This window comes from Salmo trutta, chromosome 31, assembly GCF_901001165.1.
Source record: "Salmo trutta chromosome 31, fSalTru1.1, whole genome shotgun sequence".
Classification (NCBI taxonomy): domain Eukaryota; kingdom Metazoa; phylum Chordata; class Actinopteri; order Salmoniformes; family Salmonidae; genus Salmo; species Salmo trutta.
In genome coordinates, this window is record NC_042987.1 from 32,703,891 (window position 1) to 32,726,836 (window position 22,946).

At 40.5% G+C, this 22,946-nt stretch overlaps 2 protein-coding genes and 1 pseudogene across 2 annotated transcripts; 1 reads left to right on the forward strand and 2 right to left on the reverse strand.

Annotated features, from left to right (window-relative positions):
• The first annotated feature begins 281 nt into the window (after positions 1–281).
• Positions 282–14,829, forward strand: LOC115170009 (selenoprotein F-like; annotated as a pseudogene).
• A 739-nt stretch (positions 14,830–15,568) lies between these two features.
• Positions 15,569–18,134, reverse strand: cldn18 (claudin 18). The gene is made up of 5 exons (XM_029726202.1): positions 17,776–18,134; positions 16,737–16,901; positions 16,284–16,431; positions 16,074–16,184; positions 15,569–15,930 (listed from the first exon to the last, which is right to left on the reverse strand). The coding sequence occupies exons 1-5, from the start codon at positions 17,990–17,992 to the stop codon at positions 15,828–15,830; spliced, it is 744 nt and encodes a 247-aa protein (XP_029582062.1). The 5' UTR covers positions 17,993–18,134; the 3' UTR covers positions 15,569–15,827.
• A 1,439-nt stretch (positions 18,135–19,573) lies between these two features.
• On the reverse strand, positions 19,574–21,313 carry LOC115170011 (transcription factor Sox-14-like). The gene has a single exon (XM_029726203.1). The coding sequence runs from the start codon at positions 20,955–20,957 to the stop codon at positions 20,223–20,225; it is 735 nt and encodes a 244-aa protein (XP_029582063.1). The 5' UTR covers positions 20,958–21,313; the 3' UTR covers positions 19,574–20,222.
• Between the last annotated feature and the right edge of the window lie 1,633 nt (positions 21,314–22,946).

Sequence of the window (22,946 nt, forward strand, 5' to 3'; positions counted from 1 at the left end):
TTTTAAACAGTTCTTGAATTTGGCCACGGGGGGCACTGTCCACATCCGAATGAAATGTAACTGTGAGTGACCGATAAAAGAAGAGAAGTTAAAGGTGCCCTTCTGTTTGCCATCTGAAAAGAGGAATACAAATTACAGATCCTAAGTTTTAGACAAATAACATAAATAACCAGATATTATTTTTGCGAATATATGATCTCGTTTTGTTGAATATAAAGATAATCACTAAACAACGTGTATATTACAATTTACAGGACATTAGGCACTTGCCAGTAGCTTCTACTTCCTACTTTTTAAGGGGTCCTCGGTTTCCTTCCGTAACAAAGCAATCGCCAAAATGTCGGGTGAGGTGTATATTCTGTGGCTTCTTTCTCTCATACAAACGGTAGGTTTATTAAAAAAAAATAAGCTAAGCCACATGTATGCATTTGCTGCTTTGTTGCCTATTGCTCAGCTTGTATCGGATGGCAGGTTTTCTTTTGCAACACTGGATTTATAACCACTTCTTTGCTGCGACATTCGCAACCGGTATTAAACCGAATGACGTGGCTTAAAACAATTGCACCGGTTTACAAAGTTTTAACGATAGTTAACAAGCCAGCTAGCCACCTTTGGTAAAACTGATATTTAATTACCTTGTAAATAAATCTTAAACTTTACCACTCATACTGTGCTTCAAACAAACGGAAACTGCTCGCGTTGACTGAAGTGACAAAGCAAAGAGCCAATCACGGCGAGACAGCGGCTGCGGTTGTTCATACCGGGGAGAACATTTTACCAGCCCCGATTGTTCTAGTATTTGAACATGAGTGTATGACGATAAATGAAGTATTAAAAATGGTTACATGTTCACCACTCAATGATATATAAACACATCTTGTGTTTATATACAACTTATTTAATTGTTTCAACTTACAACTTTATTTTCTAGTCAATGCACAGCTACAGTGAAATCACGTTCTTGCTAATTTAAAAACCAACAATGCAATAATCAATAATGTAATACTAGGAAAAAAACGCGATAAATTAAAATAATGTGAAGAACACTAAGTAAGCATACTATATACAGTTGAAGTTGGAAGTTTACATACACAGGTTGGAGTCATTAACTCGTTTTTCAACCACTTCACACATTTCTTGTTAACCAACTATAGTTTTGGCAAGTCGGTTAGGACATCTACTTTATGCATGACACAAGTCATTTTCTAACAATTTGTTTACAGACAGATTATTTCACTTATAATTCACTATCACAATTCCAGTGGGTCAGAAGTTTACATACACTAAGTTGACTGTGCCTTTAAACAGCTTGGAAAATTCTAGAAAATTATGTCATGGCTTTAGAAGCTTCTGATAGGCTAATTGACATCATTTGAGTCAATTGGAGGTGTACCTGTTGATGTATTTCAAGGCCTACCTTCAAACTCAGTGCCTATTTGCTTGACATCATGGGAAAATCAAAAGAAATCAGCCAAGATCTCAGAAAAAGGAATTGTAAACCTCCAAAAGTCTGGTTCATCCTTGGGAGCAATTTCCAAACGCCTGAAGGTACCACGTTCATCTGTACAAACAATAGTACGCAAGTATGAACACCATGGGACCATGCAGCTGTCATACCGCTCAGGAAGGAAACTCGTTCTGTCTCCTAGAGATGAACGTACTTTGGTGCGAAAAGTGCAAATCAATCCCAGAACAACAGCAAAGGACCTTGTGAAGATGCTGGAGGAAACGGGTACAAAATTATCTATATCCACAGTAAAACGAGTCCGATATCGACATAACCTGAAAGGCCGCTCAGCAAGGAAGAAGCCACTGCTCCAAAACCTCCATTAAAAAAGCCAGACTACGGTTTGCAACTGTACATGGAGACAAAGATCGTACTTTTTGGAGAAATGTCCTCTGGTCTGATAAAACAAAAATAAAACTGTTTGGCCATAATGACCATCGTTATGTTTGGAGAAAAAAGGGGGGGGGGGCTTGCAAGCCGAAGAACACCATCCCAACCGTGAAGCACATGGGTGGCAGCATCATGTTGTGGGGGTGCTTTGCTGCAGGAGGGACTGGTGCACTAAACAAAATAGAGGGCATCATGAGGGAGGAAAATGATGTGGATATATTGAAGCAACATCTCAAGACATCAGTCAGGAAGTTAAAGCTTGGTTGCAAAGGGGTCTTCAAAAATGGACAATGATCCCAAGCATACTTCCAAAGTTGTGGCAAAATGGCTTAAGGACAACAAAGTCAAGGTACTGGAGTGGCCATCACATCCCTGACCTCAAGCCTATAGAAATTTGTGGGCAGAACTGAAAAAGCGTGTGCAAGCAAGGAGGCCTACAAACCTGACTCAGTTACACCAGCTCTGTCAGGAGGAATAGGCCAAAATTCACCCAACTTATTGTGGGAAGCTTGTGGGAGGCTACCCGAAACGTTTGACCCAAGCTAAACAATTTAAAGGCAATGCTACCAAATACTAGTTGAGTGTATGTAAACTTCTGACCCACTGGGAATGTGATGAAAGAAATAAAAGCTGAAATAAATCACTCTCTCTACTATTATTCTGACATTTCACATTCTTAAAATAAAGTGGTGATCCTAACTGACCTAAGACAGGGAATTTTTACTGGGATTAAATGTCAGGAATTGTGAAACTGAGTTTAAATGTATTTGGATAAGGTGTATGTAAACTTCTAACTTCAACTGCTCAGTTCCAGTACAATTTTTACAATGTGCAGGGATATGTATAGGGGTAAGGTGACTAGGCAACAGGATATAAGAGTAGTAGTAGCAGTGTGTGTGTGTGTGTGTGTGTGTGTGTGTATATATATTTATTTATTTATATATATATTTATTTATATATATATTTATTTATTTATTTATTTATTTATATATATATATATATATATGTGTGTGTGCATATTATGTGTGACTAAGCAGATTATGGAGTGAGTGTTTAGGGCCCTGTTAGTGTGCATAGACAGTGCAAGCAATAAAATAAAGGTCAATAAAGATACAGGTTACCACCACCCCACATTAATGCGAAGCTCGAGTCGTGCGTCCTCCGAAACATGACCCGCCAAACCTCGCTTCTTAACACCCGCCCGCTTAACCCGGAAGGCAGCCGCACCAATGTGTCGGAGGAAACACCGTTCAACTGACGACTGCAGTCAGCTTGCAGGCGCCCGGCCCACCACAAGGAGTCGCTAGAGCACGATGAGCCAAGTTAAGCCCCCCTGGCCAAACCCTCCCCTAACCCGGACGACACTTGGCAAATTGTGCACCACCCTAAGGGACTCCAGATCACGGCTGGTTGTGATACAGCCCGGGATCGAATCCGGGTCTATAGTAACACCTCTAGTACTGTGATGCAGAGCTTTAGACTGCTGTGCCACTCGGGTGGCCCCTGGAAACATTAAGTGACAACCAATCTAATGTCGCTGCGTTCTTTCCTGCTCAGCTTTCGGCCTATGGAGCCGACCTGTCCTCAGAGGCATGCAGGGAGCTGGGCTTCTCCAGCAACCTCCTGTGCAGCTCCTGTGACCTGCTGGGAGAGTTCAGCCTGGGCCAGATCCAGCCTGTCTGTAGACAGTGCTGCCAGCAGGAGGCCCAGATGGAGTCCAGGAAGGTAAGACGTTTGACCGCATTTAGAGTATCTATAACGGGTGTATCAATTAGAGGTCGACCGATTATGATTTTTAACGCCGATACCGATTATTGGAGGACCAAAAAAAGCTGTTTCTGATTAATCGGCCAAATTGTTTTGTTTATATATTTGTAATAATGACAATTACAACAATACTGAATGAACGCTTTTATTTTAACTTAATATAATGCATAAAAATCTATTTAGCCTCAAATAAATAATGAAACATGTTCAATTTGTTTTAATTAATGTAAAAACACAGTGTTGGAGAAGAAAGTAAAAGTGCAATATGTGCCATGTAAAAAAGCTCATGTTTAAGTTCCTTGCTCAGAACATGAGAACATATGAAAGCTGGTGGTTCCTTTTAACATGCGTCTTCAATATTCCCAGTTAAGAAGTTTTAGGTTGTAGTTATTATAGGACTATTTCTCTCTATACCATTTGTATTTCATATACCTTTGACTATTGGATGTTCTTATAGGCACTATAGTATTGCCAGCCTAATCTCGGGAGTTGATAGGCTTGAAGTCATAAACAGTGCTGTGCTTCAAGCATTGAGAAGAGCTGCTGGCAAACGGAGAAAAGTGCTGTTTGAATGAATGCTTACTAGCCTGCTGCTGCCTACCACCACTCAGTCAGACAGCTCTATCAAATATCAATTCATAGTCTTAATTATAATATAAACACACAAATAAGAGCCTTAGGTCATTTAATATGGTCAAATCCGGAAACTATCATTTCGAAAACAAAACGTTTATTCTTTCAGTGAAATACGGACCCGTTCCCTATTTTATCTAACGGGTGGCATCCATAAGTCTAAATATTGCTGTTACATTGCACAACCTTCAATGTTATGTCATAATTATGTAAAATTCTGGCAAATTAATAACGATCTTTGTTAGGAAGAAATGGTCTTCACACAGTTCGCAACGAGCCAGGTGGCCCAAACTGCTGCATATACCCTGACTCTGCTTGCACTGAACGCAAGAGAAGTGAACAAGTTCCCTAGTTAATATTGCCTGCTAACATGAATTTTAACTAAATATGCAGGTTTAAAAAAATATACTTGTGTATTGATTTGAAGAAAGGCAATGATTAGCGCAAAGACAGTGCTTTTTTTGCGAATGCGCTTGTTAAATCATCACCCGTTTGGCGAAGTAGGCTGTGATTCAATGATAAATTAACAGGCACCGCATTGACTAATTTAATCGGTCGACCTCTAATATCAATTATCCTCGTTGTCTCAGTCCATCCATCTGCACTGATTAGAAAGACTTGCCTGGTGAAAATAATGTGCAGGAAGCTCATCAATAGGCTGACTTTCACCCGGTCAGTTCTTCTCAGACCAGTGCAGATGAGGTGAGGAGAGGATGTAGTGAGCTGTATGAGCAAGGATCGACTCCGTCACACATGCAAGTCATGTGATCAGCTATGTCAGAATATGATTCCATGGTACCATGTGCATTTACCCTCTGTGGCCAAACAAACATGAACTATTCTCATGTTCAGGCTTTGCAAGAAGATACTGACCCTACCGTTACGCGGAACGCAATCATGGGTCAGAAAACGTAGCTCAATGCTGCTAGCAGTAGCCACCACTGGCATTGTGGAATGGCAGTGTCAGCCAATCAGTTCCTTTGTTGTTCAACGTAATGTGCCATTCTATAATGGCTACTGCTAGCTAGCATGTGGACGAAAAAGGCATTTTTCAGGAAAAAGTAGCAGTATTCCAATCTTCTCGATAGAGCAATGTGGATAAAGGTCAAATTTAGAGCACAGTGGCATATAACCATCCCTGCATTGAGGTACGTTTTCCGATCTATTTCTCACTCCGGCTCCACACTGTCTTAATGTAACCATGTTTACGTTCCAGCCTAAGTGCATCTCAGTGTAAACAAGCGTAACGGTAAGGTAGGTATCTTCTGGTAAGTTCAGGCTCTACACCAGAGCAAAAGTTTGAGTCTTATAGATATTGATTTTTGTCCATGTTGCTCAGCCCTTCTCATGGCTGTGTTAAGTGGGTATTATTCGTTATTAGATATTAGTTGTTATTAGATATAGGTGTTATTGGGTGTTAGTGTTATGGGTGTTTTTGGTGTTATTGTTAGTAGATGGTGTTAGTGCTATAGATGTTATTAGATATTAGTTGTTATTAGATATAGGTGTTATGGGTGTTTTTGGTGTTATTGTTAGTAGATGGTGTTAGTGCTATAGATGTTATTAGATATTAGTGTGTTAGATGTTAGTGTGTTAGATGTTAGTGTGTTAGATGTTAGTGTGTTAGATGTTAGTGTGTTAGATATTAGTGTGTTATTAGATATTAGTGTGTTATTAGATATTAGTGTGTTATTAGATATTAGTGTGTTATTAGATATTAGTGTGTTATTAGATATTAGTGTGTTATTAGATATTAGTGTGTTAGATATTAGTGTGTTATTAGATATTAGTGTGTTGTTAGATATTAGTGTGTTAGATGTTAGTGTGTTGTTAGATGTTAGTGTGTTGTTAGATGTTAGTGTGTTGTTAGATGTTAGTGTGTTGTTAGATGTTAGTGTGTTATTAGATGTTAGTGTGTTAGATGTTAGTGTGTTATTAGATGTTGTTAGTGTTAGATGTTGTTAGTGTGTTATTAGATGTTGTTAGTGTGTTATTAGATGTTGTTAGTGTGTTATTAGATGTTGTTAGTGTTAGATGTTGTTAGTGTTAGATGTTGTTAGTGTTAGATGTTGTTAGTGTTAGATGTTGTTAGTGTGTTATTAGATGTTAGTGTGTTATTAGATGTTAGTGTGTTATTAGATGTTAGTGTGTTATTAGATGTTAGTGTGTTATTAGGTGTTAGTGTGTTATTAGATGTTAGTGTGTTATTAGATGTTAGATGTTGTTAGTGTTAGATGTTGTTAGTGTTTTGGGTGTTATTAGGTGTAGATGTTATTAGTGTTATTAGCAGTCTAAGGCACTGCATCTCAGTGCTAGAGGCGTCACTACAGACCCTGGTTTGATCCCGGGCTGTATCACCAGCGGCCGTGATCGGGAGTCCCATAGGGCGGAGCACAATTGGCCCAGCGTTGTCCGTGTTATGGAAGGGTTTGGCTGGGGTAGGCTGTCATTGTAAAATAAGAATTTGTTCTTAACTGAATTGCGTAGTTAAAGGTCAAATAAAATAACCACCCCATTGTACCCATTCCACACTATCCTTAACATTAGAGCCCTGACGATACCAGTATCGCGATACTCATTAGTATCGTGGCAAGGAAACAAAACACCAAGCGGCTTTAACTTCATTAGGAAAACAGCCCTAATGTTGGAAACAAACATCATTATGTTGTCGTCCAGAGTCACATTTATTTATTTTCCAAGCTACTGTATAGCACACACTATTTTACATACAGCATGTTTTTAAAGTCTGCTTCGTGTAAAAAAAAAAATTAATAAAATAATATAAAAAAATACATCCATCAAAAACATACTGCAATACTTGTATCGTCCCATCCCTACTTAACATGTGTTCAACTACTCAAATAGATTCAAAGTTGGCTGAAGTGGTGGAGTACAGAACTGTCATTTCTGCTTGATTAAACTAAGCAGCCCCCCATGCCACCCCAGTGCTGTGGTATCCTAGCAACACTACCTAGGAGAGTAAGCCTACAGAGAGAAGTGTGAGCAGCAGCTCATTCCACATGTTGATTATTACCTCCGTCCTGTAATATATCCTAATATGCCACTTAGCATACGCTTTTACCAAAGTGACTTAGTGTGAGTGCTTACATTTATAGTGTGTGGTCATTTCCATGTAGAAGGACCCATGAGCATCAATGTGAGAAGTTCATAGGATCGTGACAAATGACACCCACTGCACTCTACTGTGCTGTGCTTTGATATCCAAACTTGTGAAAGACACTTTTATGATTGGTTCACATTTGGTCCGGTCTGGACCAACCAAATTAGGTCTCATTTGGGGGCAGAGCTCATTAAAATAATATCCAGTGTGTAGAATAATACCCAAATATGCAAGGCAGGATATTGCATAGGTATGCAATGTCCATTAGTGGATGGAAATTACACAAACATAGAAATTACATTTATCAATCTGACTTCAATATTATGTGAATAAATGCAACAGGCCCTGTACGTCTCTGGAGGAGTCTAGTGAAGACAGCGAGCCTTGCATCACCTCTCAGTATGACTATAATGAACATGTCTAACTTGCACCGTTATGCAATTATTGAGAGACTACATACCAATGGATAATCCTGGCAACCAATGTTCTAGAATTAATTTGAGGCAAGCAGATCAGCGATATCAAGGTGGTACCCAAGAATGTGCTATGTGTATCGTGTTAACTACCAATAGGTCTACTCAAGTATAAGTCTATAGTCAAATAATTACTCTGTAAAACAAGGAATGCATTTCATGAATTAAACTAATAGATTAGTCAAAGAATTAACACTCAAACAATTCCAGTGATGCATGATATACTTTAGACTAACAGAGTAAATTACTATCACCAATAGGCTAAGACTTAACGTGGTTTTACACTTTGCTCGTTAAAACAGTAGACAGGAAAACACTCAGATTCTAATCAACTCCATTTTAAATGAGGTGTGCACTCCTGTGTCTCTCCCTCTTTGAAGTAGACGCCATCCAACGAACAAAATAAGTTTTCCTGTAACAAAAAATCCATAGCACTTAGTTAGGCTTGGGCGGTATACTGTATACTGGGGTATTTGGAAATAGCCACAGGTTTTTCCATACATATTTGTAGGATGTAGGCAGGTAGCCTAGCGTTTAACCTCTCTGGGGTATGTGGGACGCAAGCGTCCACCCGCGGTACACACTATTCAACAGCCAGTGAAATAGCAGGGCGGCAAATTCAAAACAACAAAAATCTCCTAATTCAAATTTCTCAAACATACAACTATTATATCCCATTTTAAAGATACACTTCTCGTTAATCCATCCACATTGTCCGATTTCAAAAAGGCTTTACGGCGAAAGCATAACATTAGATTATGTTAGGACAGCGCCGAGACAAGAAAAACCACAGTCATTTTCCAAGCAAGGAGAGGCGTCACAAAAACCACAAATACAGCTAAAGTTAATCACTAACCTTTTATGATCTTCATCAGATGGCACTCATAGGACTTCATGTTACACAATACATATATGTTCTGGTCGATAAAGTTCATATTTATATCCAAAAAAAACATTTTACATTGGCGTGTAATGTTAACCTGTTGGGGATAGGGGGCAGTATTTGCACGGCCGGATAACTAGAATATGCATATAATTGTTTGATTTGGATAGAAAACATCCTAAAGTTTCTAAAACTGTTTGAATGGTGTCTGTGAGTATAACAGAACTCATTTGGCAGGCCAAAACCTGAGAAGATTCCAAACAGGAAGCGCTCTCTCTGACCATTTCATGGCCTTCTTGATCATCTCTAACCAAAACAGGGGATCTCTGGCATGACGTGACATTTTCTAACGCTCCCATAGGCTCTCAGAAGGCGCCAGAAATATGAATGGTGGCTTTGCAGGCCCTGGCTGAAAAACATTAGCGCATTTTGTAAGTGGTCGATCTGAGGACAATGAGACTGGAGGCGCGTGCACGAGCCGACACCATGTTTACTTTCTCTCTCTTTGAACGAAAACAACGACTCCCGGTCGGAATATTATCGCTTTTTTACGAGAAAAATTGCATAAAAATTGATTTTAAACAGCGGTTGACATGCTTCGAAGTACGGTAATGGAATATTTAGAATTTTTTTTTGTCACGAAACGCGTCGGGCGTGTCACCCTTATTTACCCTTTCGGATAGTGTCTTGAATGCACAAACAAAACGCCGCTATTTGGATATAACTATGGATTATTTGGAACCAAACCAACATTTGTTATTGAAGTAGAAGTCCTGGGAGTGCATTCTGACGAAGGTTTTGGCCTGCCAAATGAGTTCTGTTATACTCACAGACACCATTCAAACAGTTTTTTAGAAACTTTAGGGTGTTTTCTATCCAAATCAAACAATTATATGCATATTCTAGTTACTGGGCAGGAGTAGTAACCAGATTAAATCGGGTACGTTTTTTATCCGGCCGTGCAAATACTGCCCCCTAGCCCCAACAGGTTAACAGGCAAATTATGTGTTAACAGACCCCTAGTTTAACTTGCTATCTAAGTAAGTGGCTCAATTAATAAGGTGAGGGGCCATCATATTGTGTTAGCTTTCTGCCTGTTTGAGAAGTCAAAGGCCTTTGGAGAGTTATTTGTACAGCTTCCACTGCTATCTTCATTTCCTTGTGTTTCTTTCTCCTCTCCGGTCTTGGCCTGTCTGCTCCTCCCCCCTCTTCTCCAAGCAGAGCAGGCACACCAGTTGCCCTAGCGTCTCCAGATTCCACACAGACACAGCATGTAGACATGCTGCTGGAGAACCAGTACTGTTCTTCCTTCAGACAAGCACGAGTCAACTTTGTTCATTTGCACAATGTCTCTCGTTCACATTCGCTTGTAAACGTCCAAACGGACCAAAAATGACGTTCCGTAGCTCCTACCTATATATGTAGGCTATAACTTAATGAGCGGGATTGTCTTTCTTTGCAATTTGTTTATTTTTGTTTGCTGCTCATTAGCATATTTAGCTAGCAGCCTCGGGGAAATTTGCTATTACTTGTGCTAATTTTGTTAGCATTCTGGTAATAGACGCTGAATGGGCTTTTTTGTGTTTTTTTGGCACTAAGCCGGTAATAGCGTGAAGGACAGTATGATGATATAAAAATCTGGATACCGCTCAACCCTACTTACAGTACAATAGAACGTATCAAAATTCATAGCTCTTTATGAACTCTTGAAACATGGCAATTTAATTCACACAGTAACATTCATTTAGTCGATTTCACATTTTCATCTGTCTTCACACCTCCAACGGTGTCCGTCCTCCCAGGGTTCTGTGGGAACGCCCCTACCCGGAGAAAGCCACAGTTAAGGTGTGTTTGACCTTGATAGCCCGCAGATGGTCAGCCATCCAAACAATGTCATAAATCGTGATTGAGTCGTCACGCTGGACCTCAGTGCCGGCAAGTCGCCAGTCGTGGATATCATATCCATGCATTTCTGTGTAGTACAGATCAGACACACATGATGAAATTCTGTTACCGGGTGTAAATCCACTTCACTTTCTGTTGTTCAATAACCAAAATAGATTTGGTCGATGTGTCATGTTATATCAAAATTCTGTTACCAAACTGCACACTTCTTCCAGTAAATGTGTTTTTGTAAAATGTTCAGTGTACATTGTTATGTAGTCCTTGTGCATAGAGTTCTATGGTTTATTAAACTTTGAAATCCAATAGTTTTTGTTTTGCATACATGTTAAGTGAAATATCTGAGTCTTGGCGCAATTCCGTTACCGTGGAATTGCCTTTGGGATCTCTCAAGAGTGCCCCACTCTTACCAACTGTGCCACAAAGGACCACATGTACTGTAAGGCGGCGGTTCCTGCCCCTCTTCTTAACCCTTAGGAGACCTGGGAGAGGGCGCTCGCGCTAATGCCTTCACTTCAATAAGCGCAGTCATTTGTCTGACTGTAGAATGTTCTATTCACGCTTGACATTCTGCTGCATAATGAAACATTTGTAAAAATGACTTTTTATAGTTTAATGTGAGTCTCGATGAGCATGGAGGACATTTTGTCAACCATTTCTCTGTGTGTGTCCAGAAATGCTCCTTCAGCTGCACCTCTGGCCCTGCTGCCTCTCTGCAGGCTAATATTACTGTCGCTCGGTAAAGCAAGCCAGCGATGGCCTTTAGGGTTTTGGCCCATTCTAATGAGTTTTTACTCCAAGCATTTTAGAAAAGCACTGAAACTGGGAACGACATCTTGGTTAGTTCAGAGGATGAAAATAATAAAAATGACCAAATTATTGTGTGCCAAACTAAAGTTTACTGTAAGTGTGAGGGATTGATTAACACTTTTTTTAAAGGCCATCATGGTAGGAATCATTGCCACCCCTGCAGTCTTAGAAAAATCCAACCTCCAACTTCCTTCCTGGACAGGTGTCTTTTTATACAGGTAACAAACTGAGATTAGGGGCACTCCCTTTAAGAGTGTGCCAATGATCTCAGCTCGTTACCTGTATAAAAGACACCTGGGAGCCAGAAATCTTTCTGATTGAGAGGGGGTCAAATACTTATTTCCCTCATTAAAATGCAAATCGATTTATAACATTTTTGACATGCGTTTTTCTGGATTTTTTTGTTGTTATTCTGTCTCTCACTGTTCAAATAACCCTACCATTAAAATTATAGACTGATCATTTCTTTGTCAGTGGGCAAACGTACAAAATCATCAGGGATCAAATACTTTTTTCCCACAATGTAGTTGTGGAGCTTTGATTACCTGTGAGCCACAAAGCTGCCTTCCATCAGAGCATATGCAGAGGTTCACAGTTTAATGACCCTGAGGAACAGCCTGTCTACCACATTCATGAACCAGACTGCCCAGAATCACATCATCGCCAATTCACCGCCAGGAGCTTCTCTGTGTGTGGGCATCAGTGTGTAAAAATGTAAAGTCAGGAAGGAAGTTGGATTTTTCTAAGACTGCATATTTTTGTTGGCCAAAGGATTGTCAAGATAAACATCTGCATTGGTGTAGAGCAGTGGTGTACAACTCTTGATGGCCGTAGTCCTGCTGGTTTTCCTTTTTATCTGGCAATTAATTAATCAGTTAAGGTCGTTGACTGGCCAGCAATTGCTGGCTACCACGCCATAATCAAGTCTGGTAAAAATGTAAGGAGAACCAGCATACCTTGTGGCCCTTGAGACCTGGATTTGTTTTGCTAGTTTTAGTAATGAGCGGATTTTAGGAGCTGTGTGTTAGTCAATTAGGTGACCTCCAGTAGAACAACGTGGTCATCCTGCGCCGCACCCTGACCGTCTGCTTGTACACACTACAGGACTTAATGCAGTACTTTCCCCTCCACAGCTCTACCCTGGGGCCATCCTGGAAGTGTGTGGATGAAAGTTGGGGAGGTTCCCTCAAGTCCAAGGTGAGTTGTGTGGTAATGTTTTGTGATCACCCAAGTCCAAGGTGAGTTGTGTGGTAATGTTTTGTGATCACCCAAGTCCAAGGTGAGTTGTGTGGTAATGTTTTGTGATCACCCAAGTCCAAGGTGAGTTGTGTGGTAATGTTTTGTGATCACCCAAGTCCAAGGTGAGTTGTGTGGTAATGTTTTGTGATCACCCAAGTCCAAGGTGAGTTGTGTGGTAATGTTTTGTGATCACCCAAGTCCAAGGTGAGTTGTGTGGTAATGTTTTGTGATCACCCAAGTCCAAGGTGAGTTGTGTGGTAATGTTTTGTGATCACCCAAGTCCAAGGTGAGTTGTGTGGTAATGTTTTGTGATCACCCAAGTCCAAGGTGAGTTGTGTGGTAATGTTTTGTGATCACCCATCTTGTAAAGCTAATTGGTGTCAGTTTGTTCTGAGGGGGCTGTTATTGTTGCCGGCTTGTTGGGGTTGAACAGGGATCATCAACGAGATTCAGCCACGGGCCAATTTTTTTGTTCTTTTGAGGATGGATGGAGGGCCGGAACATAATTACAATAATTTGTAGAGTGCAAATTTACCACAAGAAGCCCAAACGGGTAACATTTGACTAAAACATAATCATTTCAAATCTTGCTAACATGTGTATATGATCACGTATCTCTATTAGTATGCGTGGGAATACTTGGAACAGATTTTCCCAATTTGAAATCACATGAAGCTGATTTTCCTGGTATAAAAAAACTAAACAATTATATCCAACAATAAATTTGAACAAAAAATAATAATTTTGCTCAGAAAACTTGGGGGTGGCAAATAAATCCAGTTGGGAAACCCTGGGGTAGGGCCTAGGAGCTCTGTGGCACTGTTGTGTTTAGGACAGCTGTACGGTTGCGTTCACAACTGTGGTCCCGTTAACTTGATTACCGAGGAATGTTTTCCAACTGTTTGTGTTTACTACCTTTGTGGAAAAAATAAATACTGTCCCGTTGACGGATTCATTAGAGCTGCGATAATGAGTTAACCTTGTTTTCTGTCCACAGCTTTTGTCAGGTCTGACAAGCCGAAGATGTTCAAGGGTCTTCAAATTAAGGTACAAAAGAATTGTAGATCATCTTGCCTGTTGCGTACAATGAATTAGTTAAGTGTCAAATGCTGTAAAGAAGTTGTTTCTCTCAGCTTTTATACAACTTTGGAATTATAATAACCAGATTGTCTTGGAACATAATCTTCTGTCGGTATGGAAAATCATCAAGCCCACGCACCACCATAAAGTCTCAATATCACACAGTATATAGAGTTTTTATCATCTTATAGCCATTGAAATGGCTATGTTGAATTGAAAGGGATTACTGGCTTGCCCCCGTAGTCCTGATAGTCCTCTTGTCTGTGTGGTTGGTTTCAGTATGTGAGAGGCGCAGACCCTATACTAAAGCTGCTGGACGATAACGGGAACATCGCTGAAGAACTCAGCATCCTGAAGTGGAACACGGATAGCGTGGAGGAATTCCTGAGTGAGAAATTGGAAGTATATAATACTGATTCATAGTGCGTCATAACATTTTTCCCTGCTACAAATCTGTACACCATTTGGATTTGATTGTCTAATTGTGTTGGAAGTACTGCTCTGTTTGATTTTCAGGTTTCAAAAAAAGAAATTCTATCTGTAGATTTTCCCCAAATACATTTTGTGCCAGGATGTAAAACGGCTGTTTTGTAGATTTGTGAAGATATCAAAATACTTAAACTTACATGCAAAATACCTGCTGTTAACTTTAAAATGATTGGAATTAATTATCCAAAGAGTGTAAAGAAGATTTTCAGTGCTTGTTACTTTTTATTTTTGAATGTTTGTTTTCCTCCTTCCGTCTGTCAGTGGTCCCTGTATAGTTTTTTAAATATTGCTAATGGTGTCAGCAGGGGGATCTTAGGGTGGGGGATCTAAGTGTCTCACCTCATGAGAATGTTCTGGGAAGGCACACATTAATGAAGGCCTCACAGTAAACCACATTTTGGGATGTGAGACCTGATGTCCCTGTGTGTCTCTCTGGGTGTCTTGCTGTGGAGAGGGACTGGATTCCCCAGTGTGTGAATGAGTATGGGGAGGAGGGAAAACGCTGCAATTAATAAAATGTCTTTCATGGTATTTATTTCTAATGGTATCTGTCTTCTTTGTGCGTACACTTAATTTAATCATTTGTGCTGTGGTGCATACTTCTGAGTCTACCACTTTCACTAAAAGCAAAAAGGGACAGGTATACACTGAGTGCACAAAACATTAGGAACACCTTCCTAATATTGAGTTACGCCCTTTTTTGCCCTCAGAACAGCCTCAATTTGTCAGAGTGTTGACTCTACAAGGTGTCGAAAGTGTTCCACAGGGATGCTGGCCCATGTTGACTCCAATGCTTCCCTCAGTTGTCAAGTTGGCTGGATGTCATTTGGGTGGTGGACCATTCTTGATACACACAAGTAACACTTGAGTGTGATAAACCCAGCAGCGTTGCAGTTATTGACATGCTCAAAGAATTGAGAACCCTTCTCCCCTTCATCTACACTGATTGAAGTGGATTTAACAAGTGACATCAATAAAGGATTCACCTGGTCACTCTGTCATGGCAGGAGCAGGTGTTAAATGTTTTGTACACTCAGTGTAGGTCCAACATGGAGGGGAGTTTTGATTTGCCGAAGAGTGTAGCGTTCTTGCCATCTAGTGGAATAAAATGTCAGTTTCCAGGTATGTACCACAGAGTTTTCAAATATGGGCTCTGTGTATTGTGTTCTCTGACTGAATGTTATGGTAGGACATTTGAATTGTATAACATATGTTTTTCAGAAATGGAGAACATTTTAAATGTATTTGGTGCATTTTCATTGTACAAATGAAAGCTTTACATTAATGGTTTATTGACAAAAGAGCAATAACACATTACCCAAGACCACATGAAACTTAAACAGTTACTGGCAGTATAAAATGGAGCCCACTATCAACCACAACAGAATACACATTTTTAAATAACATGCAGTAAAATGTTTTGAAACTCTTCAAACTAATCTAGGAAGCGTATATGAAAATGGAGCACTATATTCTGAAGCAACATTTAAATACATGCTTCTTAATGCAGAATCAAATTTATTGATACAGAAATTATACATATTTTTGGTTGTCTCTCTTCCCATCCTCTGCATGGTGGTCATCATAGACGGGCCTGTTCTGGGTTTGGGGGACTTTGTAAGCAACTCCTGTGTAGCTGGGGGAACAAATGCAAGAAAATTACAATTTTGCATATTCACTTTCATTTACATATGTAAACAAAATATTGCCTTCATCACATTGTTCATTTTTGGGCCTACCTGAATATAGCTAGAAAATGATGTAAAAATGATAACCTACGTTGACTTGTCTGGTTGTAGTCCCCTGAAGGCAACACACTTCAGAATCCCGCCCAATAAGAGCAAAGCTGCTCCTATCCAGGCAACAAATAGGGCGGGGCCAAACGTGTACCTGTCACAGAGGAAAAAGCACAGTCAGAAACTGACTCACCTGTCTATAGCGATACCATGACCAAATATGGAAATACAGATACATGAAGTTCACTCTTACCTTGGCATCATATTTCCTTCTCCTCCCATACCACCAATCCCCATGCCCTGTCCCATCCCTCCTCCATAATTGGGGTTGTAGGTGGTCATCATGAAACTAGCCACGATTTGGTTAGCATAGATTGAAGCTCCAGCAATAGCACAAATCCCTGACAGAGAGGAAGGAAATTCATTGCTCAGTGGCCATAAGAGTGTAACAAAAGCAAGCCGCTGAAACTGGAATTGTACGTTTATTTTAACAATTCATTGATTGAGGACTTGGGTGGTTCCACATTATCACCAAAGACATACGTTCAGAGAGAGACATGTAGAAATAAGTGATTGAATTGCTGTTCTCCAAGCAACATGCAAGTAGGCCGTCATTGTAAATAAAAATGTGTTCTTAACTGACTTGCCTAGTTAAATAAAGGCTACATTTTCAAATGTGTAAATATAAACCTTTTCGTCCCTATACCTGCAATGATGAACATGACCCCCGCTGTAAGGGTCATCTTGGCTTTGGAGGAATCTTCCATGCTGCCCATTTTAAGGCACTTGAGGGAGAACAGGGCTATCATGGCCCCTATTACACCCAGAACAATGCCCACAATCATCAGTGCTCTCACTGCCTGAAAGGTACCTGGAAGACAACACAAATCATTATGTATATTCCTGACGTATGAGGCACACATTGTTTTAGTACCCATGCGTTTACAAGTCAAATTGACCGGGGATAGAGGTTCCAATGTGAATAACAAGCTTCAATGTATTCTGTTGGTATTTGAATTTTGAATCTGATTCTTTGTCATTTTTTTGCCTGTGATAATGGTGTTGACCTAACATGAGCCTGGCTATGGAACCATAATGCACTGGGGCTAAAGTCAATACTGATAGGAGCAGGCCAGGGAAACGGGCGGGAGTTCATTTGGGGAGAGGAGAGGTCTGAAACTTAAAAGCAGAAAGACTCCAAAATGCCCTGTCAAATAAGTAAAAAACCTTTTAGCTTCCCTTTTTTTCTGCAAATGTCGCTAATGATTGAGCCTATTCTGCAAGTAAATAAGTATATATTTTTTCTTAAACCGTGATCCATTGTTGTTATACAGGCCAACTGTTCCATGTTCCATTCCTTGAGAATTAAAATGAGAGGAATCTACTTGATTATTTTGACAATATCAAGGTCAGAAATGTTCAAGTGATGCCCTGTTTCAAGTCCAACCCAGTGTGAGTTTGGACACAAAAGACCACTAGGCTACTACAGAGTGGAAATAGAACTACAACTCTTGCTCTAGTTTAGTGGTACATTTAATAAGAACCTTGACACAATTTTGCGATACAGGTAATTACTTTCGGTGAAAACACATTGTTGATCAACCTTTTGAGGAACTAATGGCCACACCAATTCTTCTCTAACTCCCCATACAAGTCAATCTGTAATTTGAACCCTGAACCAGTATCTTCGAAACCTTCAATGTAAAGCACTTGGAAAAGAGTTTCATAAATTCCACATTATTTACCTGAGAAGCCCAGGAGGCCATAGAGGGGCCGGCACTCAGTGAAGCCTGAGGTGCCCACCTCACAGTTCTGCCACAGGCCCTTATAGGTGTACACCGAGGTCACCACGTCCCCCTGACGGTCCTTGACGCTCCAGTTGTTCATCCCCGTGGCGACGATGATGGCAGCCGCACCGAGCAGGCCCAGGACGAATCCACCCGTCTGGAGTGCAGTGGCCATACTTTCCTGAGTGTGAAGTGTGAGTGAAATGTGTGTGTGTGTAGGAAAGGGATGTAGAAGGGTGAGAGAGGGGGAAGGCGAAAGGGCGGTGGTGGAACTAATGTGGAGTAGGGTGGGGTTGCTGAGGTTTCGCCCCGCCGTGTGATGTGGCGTGGGCGGTTGACCATGTGCACGTTCACGCTCACGTGCACGCTCCTGTTTGGTTTCTCATCAGAGATGTGGGCACAGTGGAGATAGGTGCACCAGGTACCTTTCATCTGAGCCAACCGTTGTTAGGCAGGAGTAAATAAAGAGGTCTGAATCACTTTAGCTAAGACAACCCCATTATAGTGCGGCATGGCGAGCATTTGTAATGTCTATGTACCCTGACAGGGACACACTCACTAATACATACCAACATGCACAAAGAAAGCTAGTGAGACAGAGATGGATTAAGAGAACACGGACAGGCAGACAGACAGACAGACAGACAGACAGACAGTCAGGTAGGTGGATAGATAGACAGGACGGCATATTAAGAGGCACACACTTCACAGATAGGTGATGGAGATGATTTATAGACGTGATTTTAGGTGAGACTCGAATGATTCAGAGTGAGCAGCAACCTGTAATGACATCAGGTAAGTCCCAGAGTGTATAGGCACCCAGACGTTAGTGTTGATGATTTGTTGATGTAACCGCATCAATACTTTTAATATGATGCTTAGTAAGACTCATTCCTTTTCACACTCAGAACAAGCAGAAACTCATTTTAATCACATGATCATTTTGTCAACAGTTCAACTGTGCAGGAGAGGCTTTCCATTCTTCTCTTATCGCCAGCCTCTCTCAAGCGCACACACACACACACACACACACACACACACACACACACACACAGACGTATACACATACACACACACACACACAAACACACACACACACACACACACACACACACACACACACACACACACGAATACACACTGAAAGTTGTACAGGGTATGTTTTTATACAGTGAAACCAAACAGTCTGGATTTCATCAAGCAATACTGGTAGACCATTATGGACCAATAACATTATTGATAAAAATACCATGGTAACACAATCTTGAGAGCTTTTGCTAATCGTCGTTGGTGGGCAGGGAATTAAAATTCGATAAGTGGTTTAACAAATAACTTCCTTTGCTTCAGAATTTGAATGTAAATGCGGTCCAATGGAAATCATCAACGAACTAAAAGCTAGAAGATAAGTTGACCTCAAACGCTGTTCTGAGATCAGTTAACTCAACCCCAATCCTCCTTAACCATTAAGGAGGTCAAATGTGAAACTGAATATAAATCAATTTCAACTAGATGAATTTGAATGCAGATGAACATATCCATGTCAACCATCACCTTTTAACAAAACACAGTAGCAGTGGTCATCATGGTATTAATTGATTATATTGTAATAAACTGCTCAATTATGTTGCAGATACTTGTTTAATGAGTAATCATAGAGGCATCGATTGACTGCTTTATTCTTTTGTATTAGAGTTTAAAATAAAGCATCCATTTTACATCACTAAGAGTCTGTTTCTGTTAGAAATCAACCCTGATTCACAGGTCTATCCTGCCCTCCTCTGGCCACTGGTTGAACATGTGAGATGACGTTTGCAAAATTATACTTTGATAGTCTTATTTATGTGGTCATTTCATAAGACAAAAATGTACCTCATTGGTGTCTATCTGACTTGGTATGTTTACTATGTATCTTCTGATAAACGGACTTATTGGTAGCTGGCTAGGAACAGCTGCCAAGGAATATGGTCTGATCTGTTAAAAAACAACTATTTTAATTGACAATAAACAAATCCAGATTTTTGAAGGCATATTGACAATTGAGATTTAAAGTTTGTTAACAGCCTTTTTTTAAATGCCAAAATAACTTAAATCATATTCCCCAAAAATATTGTCATATCATCATCAAGTTAACGAAGTAAATACAACATAAATACAGAACGAAAAATCCATATAAATAAGGAAAACCAATCAAGAATGAAAATGTAAATTCATTTAGACCTATCTACAGTAAATAAATAGATATATTCAGTTTTACCATGATCAGAATCGGTCCTCGTTGCGCGTGCGTGGTAGATATAGCCCATTGCTCACCTTGATGTGAGACAACAGCAAAACTATTTTGACAGTTATGATGTGAACATTCATGTATTTTATTCACATGCGTTTTTTCTTTTTTCTTTATGTGGTCACACACTTGAATGTGGTGAACAGGAGTACGGGTCTATGCCGGCCATACCTGGAAAAAGAATGTATGCAACCTGAGGCTGTAAACCCGTCGCCGACCAAGTGCCACAGTTACAGGGCAAGGCGTACCCCGGGTTCGTGGGGGACGGGTGAGTGTGAGTGTGCTGGCTGGGGCATCCCAAACTTCCAAACGCGCCAGTCTGGTATCCCAAAGAGGGCGCATAGGACAAGCCGTTGGCAGCCAGCGCGTGGGGAATTTCTGAGATCCTCTGGACAGCACCGGTGCCGAATTGACCTGGGTCAAGGAGCGAGTATGGTGACGACGTCGGCGGCAAAAGGGCTCTAGCTTTCTCAGCGGAAGCCAAAATGGACTCGGTGGAAAATCCTTTCAAATGTTCTGCGTCCCCGAGGAAGGGAAAGGGGAAAAGGAACCGGTCCTTCTTTAGCAAGCTCTTGGGTTTGCGCCGAGGTCTGTACTTGTAGTTGGGGTGATCTTTCATGTGTTGCGCGCGCAATCTCTTGGCTTCGTCAATGTATGGTCGCTTCTCTGATTCGGAAAGCAACTTCCATTCCGCGCCAAGTCTTTTACTGATTTCAGAATTGTGCATTTTGGGATTCTCCAGTGACATCTTTCGTCTCTGACCGCGAGACCACACCATGAAAGCGTTCATGGGCCTCTTTATGTGATCCAAAGGTTTTGCCATCTCAATAGCGCACGGTGAAATGCGCATCAACATCAACCAAAGTTATAAAGATCTATAGATTTAGTTGTTGGTATTCAGCTCACCAACTGCTCATGCTCCTTTAGTGTGGAGATGTGGCACAGGAGAGAAAACGTAGCCTATCCAAATTGGGAAGGCTAATTAACAGAGTTTAAAGATAAAAGTTCATACAAATGCCTCTGTTAAAAAAACACGACTACACCCGGTGGCAACTGGTGCTCCAATGCGAGTTGAATCACTTGTGTGTTTCTCAAGAAAAGAAAGCTGCCTGCAATGCAAACTCAAGAATGTGAAGAGGCGCGTGAATGGGAGCCAAACGTAGCCAAGTTCAAAGGTATGGATAGAGCTGCGTGGGTCTGCGCGCAACCTGACAACATCATAGAAGTGTCATACTCAGGCAAACCAATCCGAGGGTAGAAAGCATTGTAATCCCGTTCCGAAAAATTGAACCTATGCAATCGGCAATTTGGGAGGAGGAAAGCACTCTCTTTTTTTGTAGCCTTTTTTGCGTTCCTTGAGTTTTAGGGCGCCGTTCGTTTTTCACCACCAGCAGATAATTTATTCAGAATTTGGAAATGTATCTGGAGTTAATCTCTCGTGGCCATTTTACTGGAGTGGACAAGTATTACCTACTTGTCCATGGTCCTGAAATGCCAACTAGAAGCAAGAGGTGTTATGACATCTCCAACTAAAATGTGTAGCAATTACCATGGACTTCTTCACTCAAACAGAGACACTCTGAAAATAATCAGGAAACACTGTTAAAGAAAGTGTAACCTTGTTTATATAAAAAAATAATAACAGTAGGGCCACATTAGTAAAACATTTAATAAAATAAAAGATGTCTTGTCAAAAATATATATTTTCTTGTCACACACACCGGATAGATGCAGTGAAATATGTTGTTTAACAGTAGTACATCACCACTCCAGTAAAGTAGGGTTATAAGTGCCTTGCTCAAGGGCATATCAACAGATTTTTCACCTTGTCAACTCAGGTATTCAAACCAGTGACCTTTCTGTTACTGGCCCAGCATGCTTAACTGCTAGGATACTTGTGCCCTTAGGTGACTGATAGGCCATGCCAAGTCTTTTCAGGTAGCCTATCAAACCTAATCATTACTTAAGCCCACACTTTCCACAGTTCTCAAACTGCCCTCAAAAGTTGACAAAAGTTGACAGGTTCATAGAAATGCTCAACTGCACCCTCAATGACTTAATATGCGTCAGTGTGTCTCACCTGACCCAGCCATCTTTCCCACCCCAGTGTAATCAATAATAATCACAGAAATAATTCAATAGTCCTGGATGATTCCATTGATTGTGAGGTGCTGGTAATTACTATCCCTTATCTGATCAAATATATATTTAAGCTATTTTCCTTGATATTGAAATGACATTGATAAGACAGGGCCAAATGTCTGAATGTCCTTGCCAGAATACTTATATGACAACAAACTGTACAAAGTGTTTTCTTAAATTTGTTCCCTCTTTAGATTGTGTTCCCCATTCAATCTTTAAAGAAACAAAAAGCAATATTTTTACAAACAAGTGTCATGAGATCATATAGTTTTTTCTTGAAGTTTCCTCCAAAAGCAGTGAAGGGACCTCATCTGAAGGGGGGAGAAGATTTGTACATAACACATGATCATTTTGATTAGGATTAAACATTATGAAAATCTTGTACCATGAAGGACACCTTTTTTGGGGGATAAGGAAAATACACCCCTCTTGGGGATGCCTCAAAAGAATTGGAAGCCCCTGGGCCATCCTACAAACCCTGAAATGTGCAAAGGGGCTTGAACCAAACAGTTTACCACCATGACAGGCAGATTATGCGTTTTTTTACACTGATAGACTTGGTAACAGTGGATCAGAGTTGATAGACTTGGTACCAGTGGATCAGAGTTGATAGACTTGGTACCAGTGGATCAGAGTTGATAGACTTGGTACCAGTGGTTCAGAGTTGATAGACTTGGTACCAGTGGATCAGAGTTGATAGACT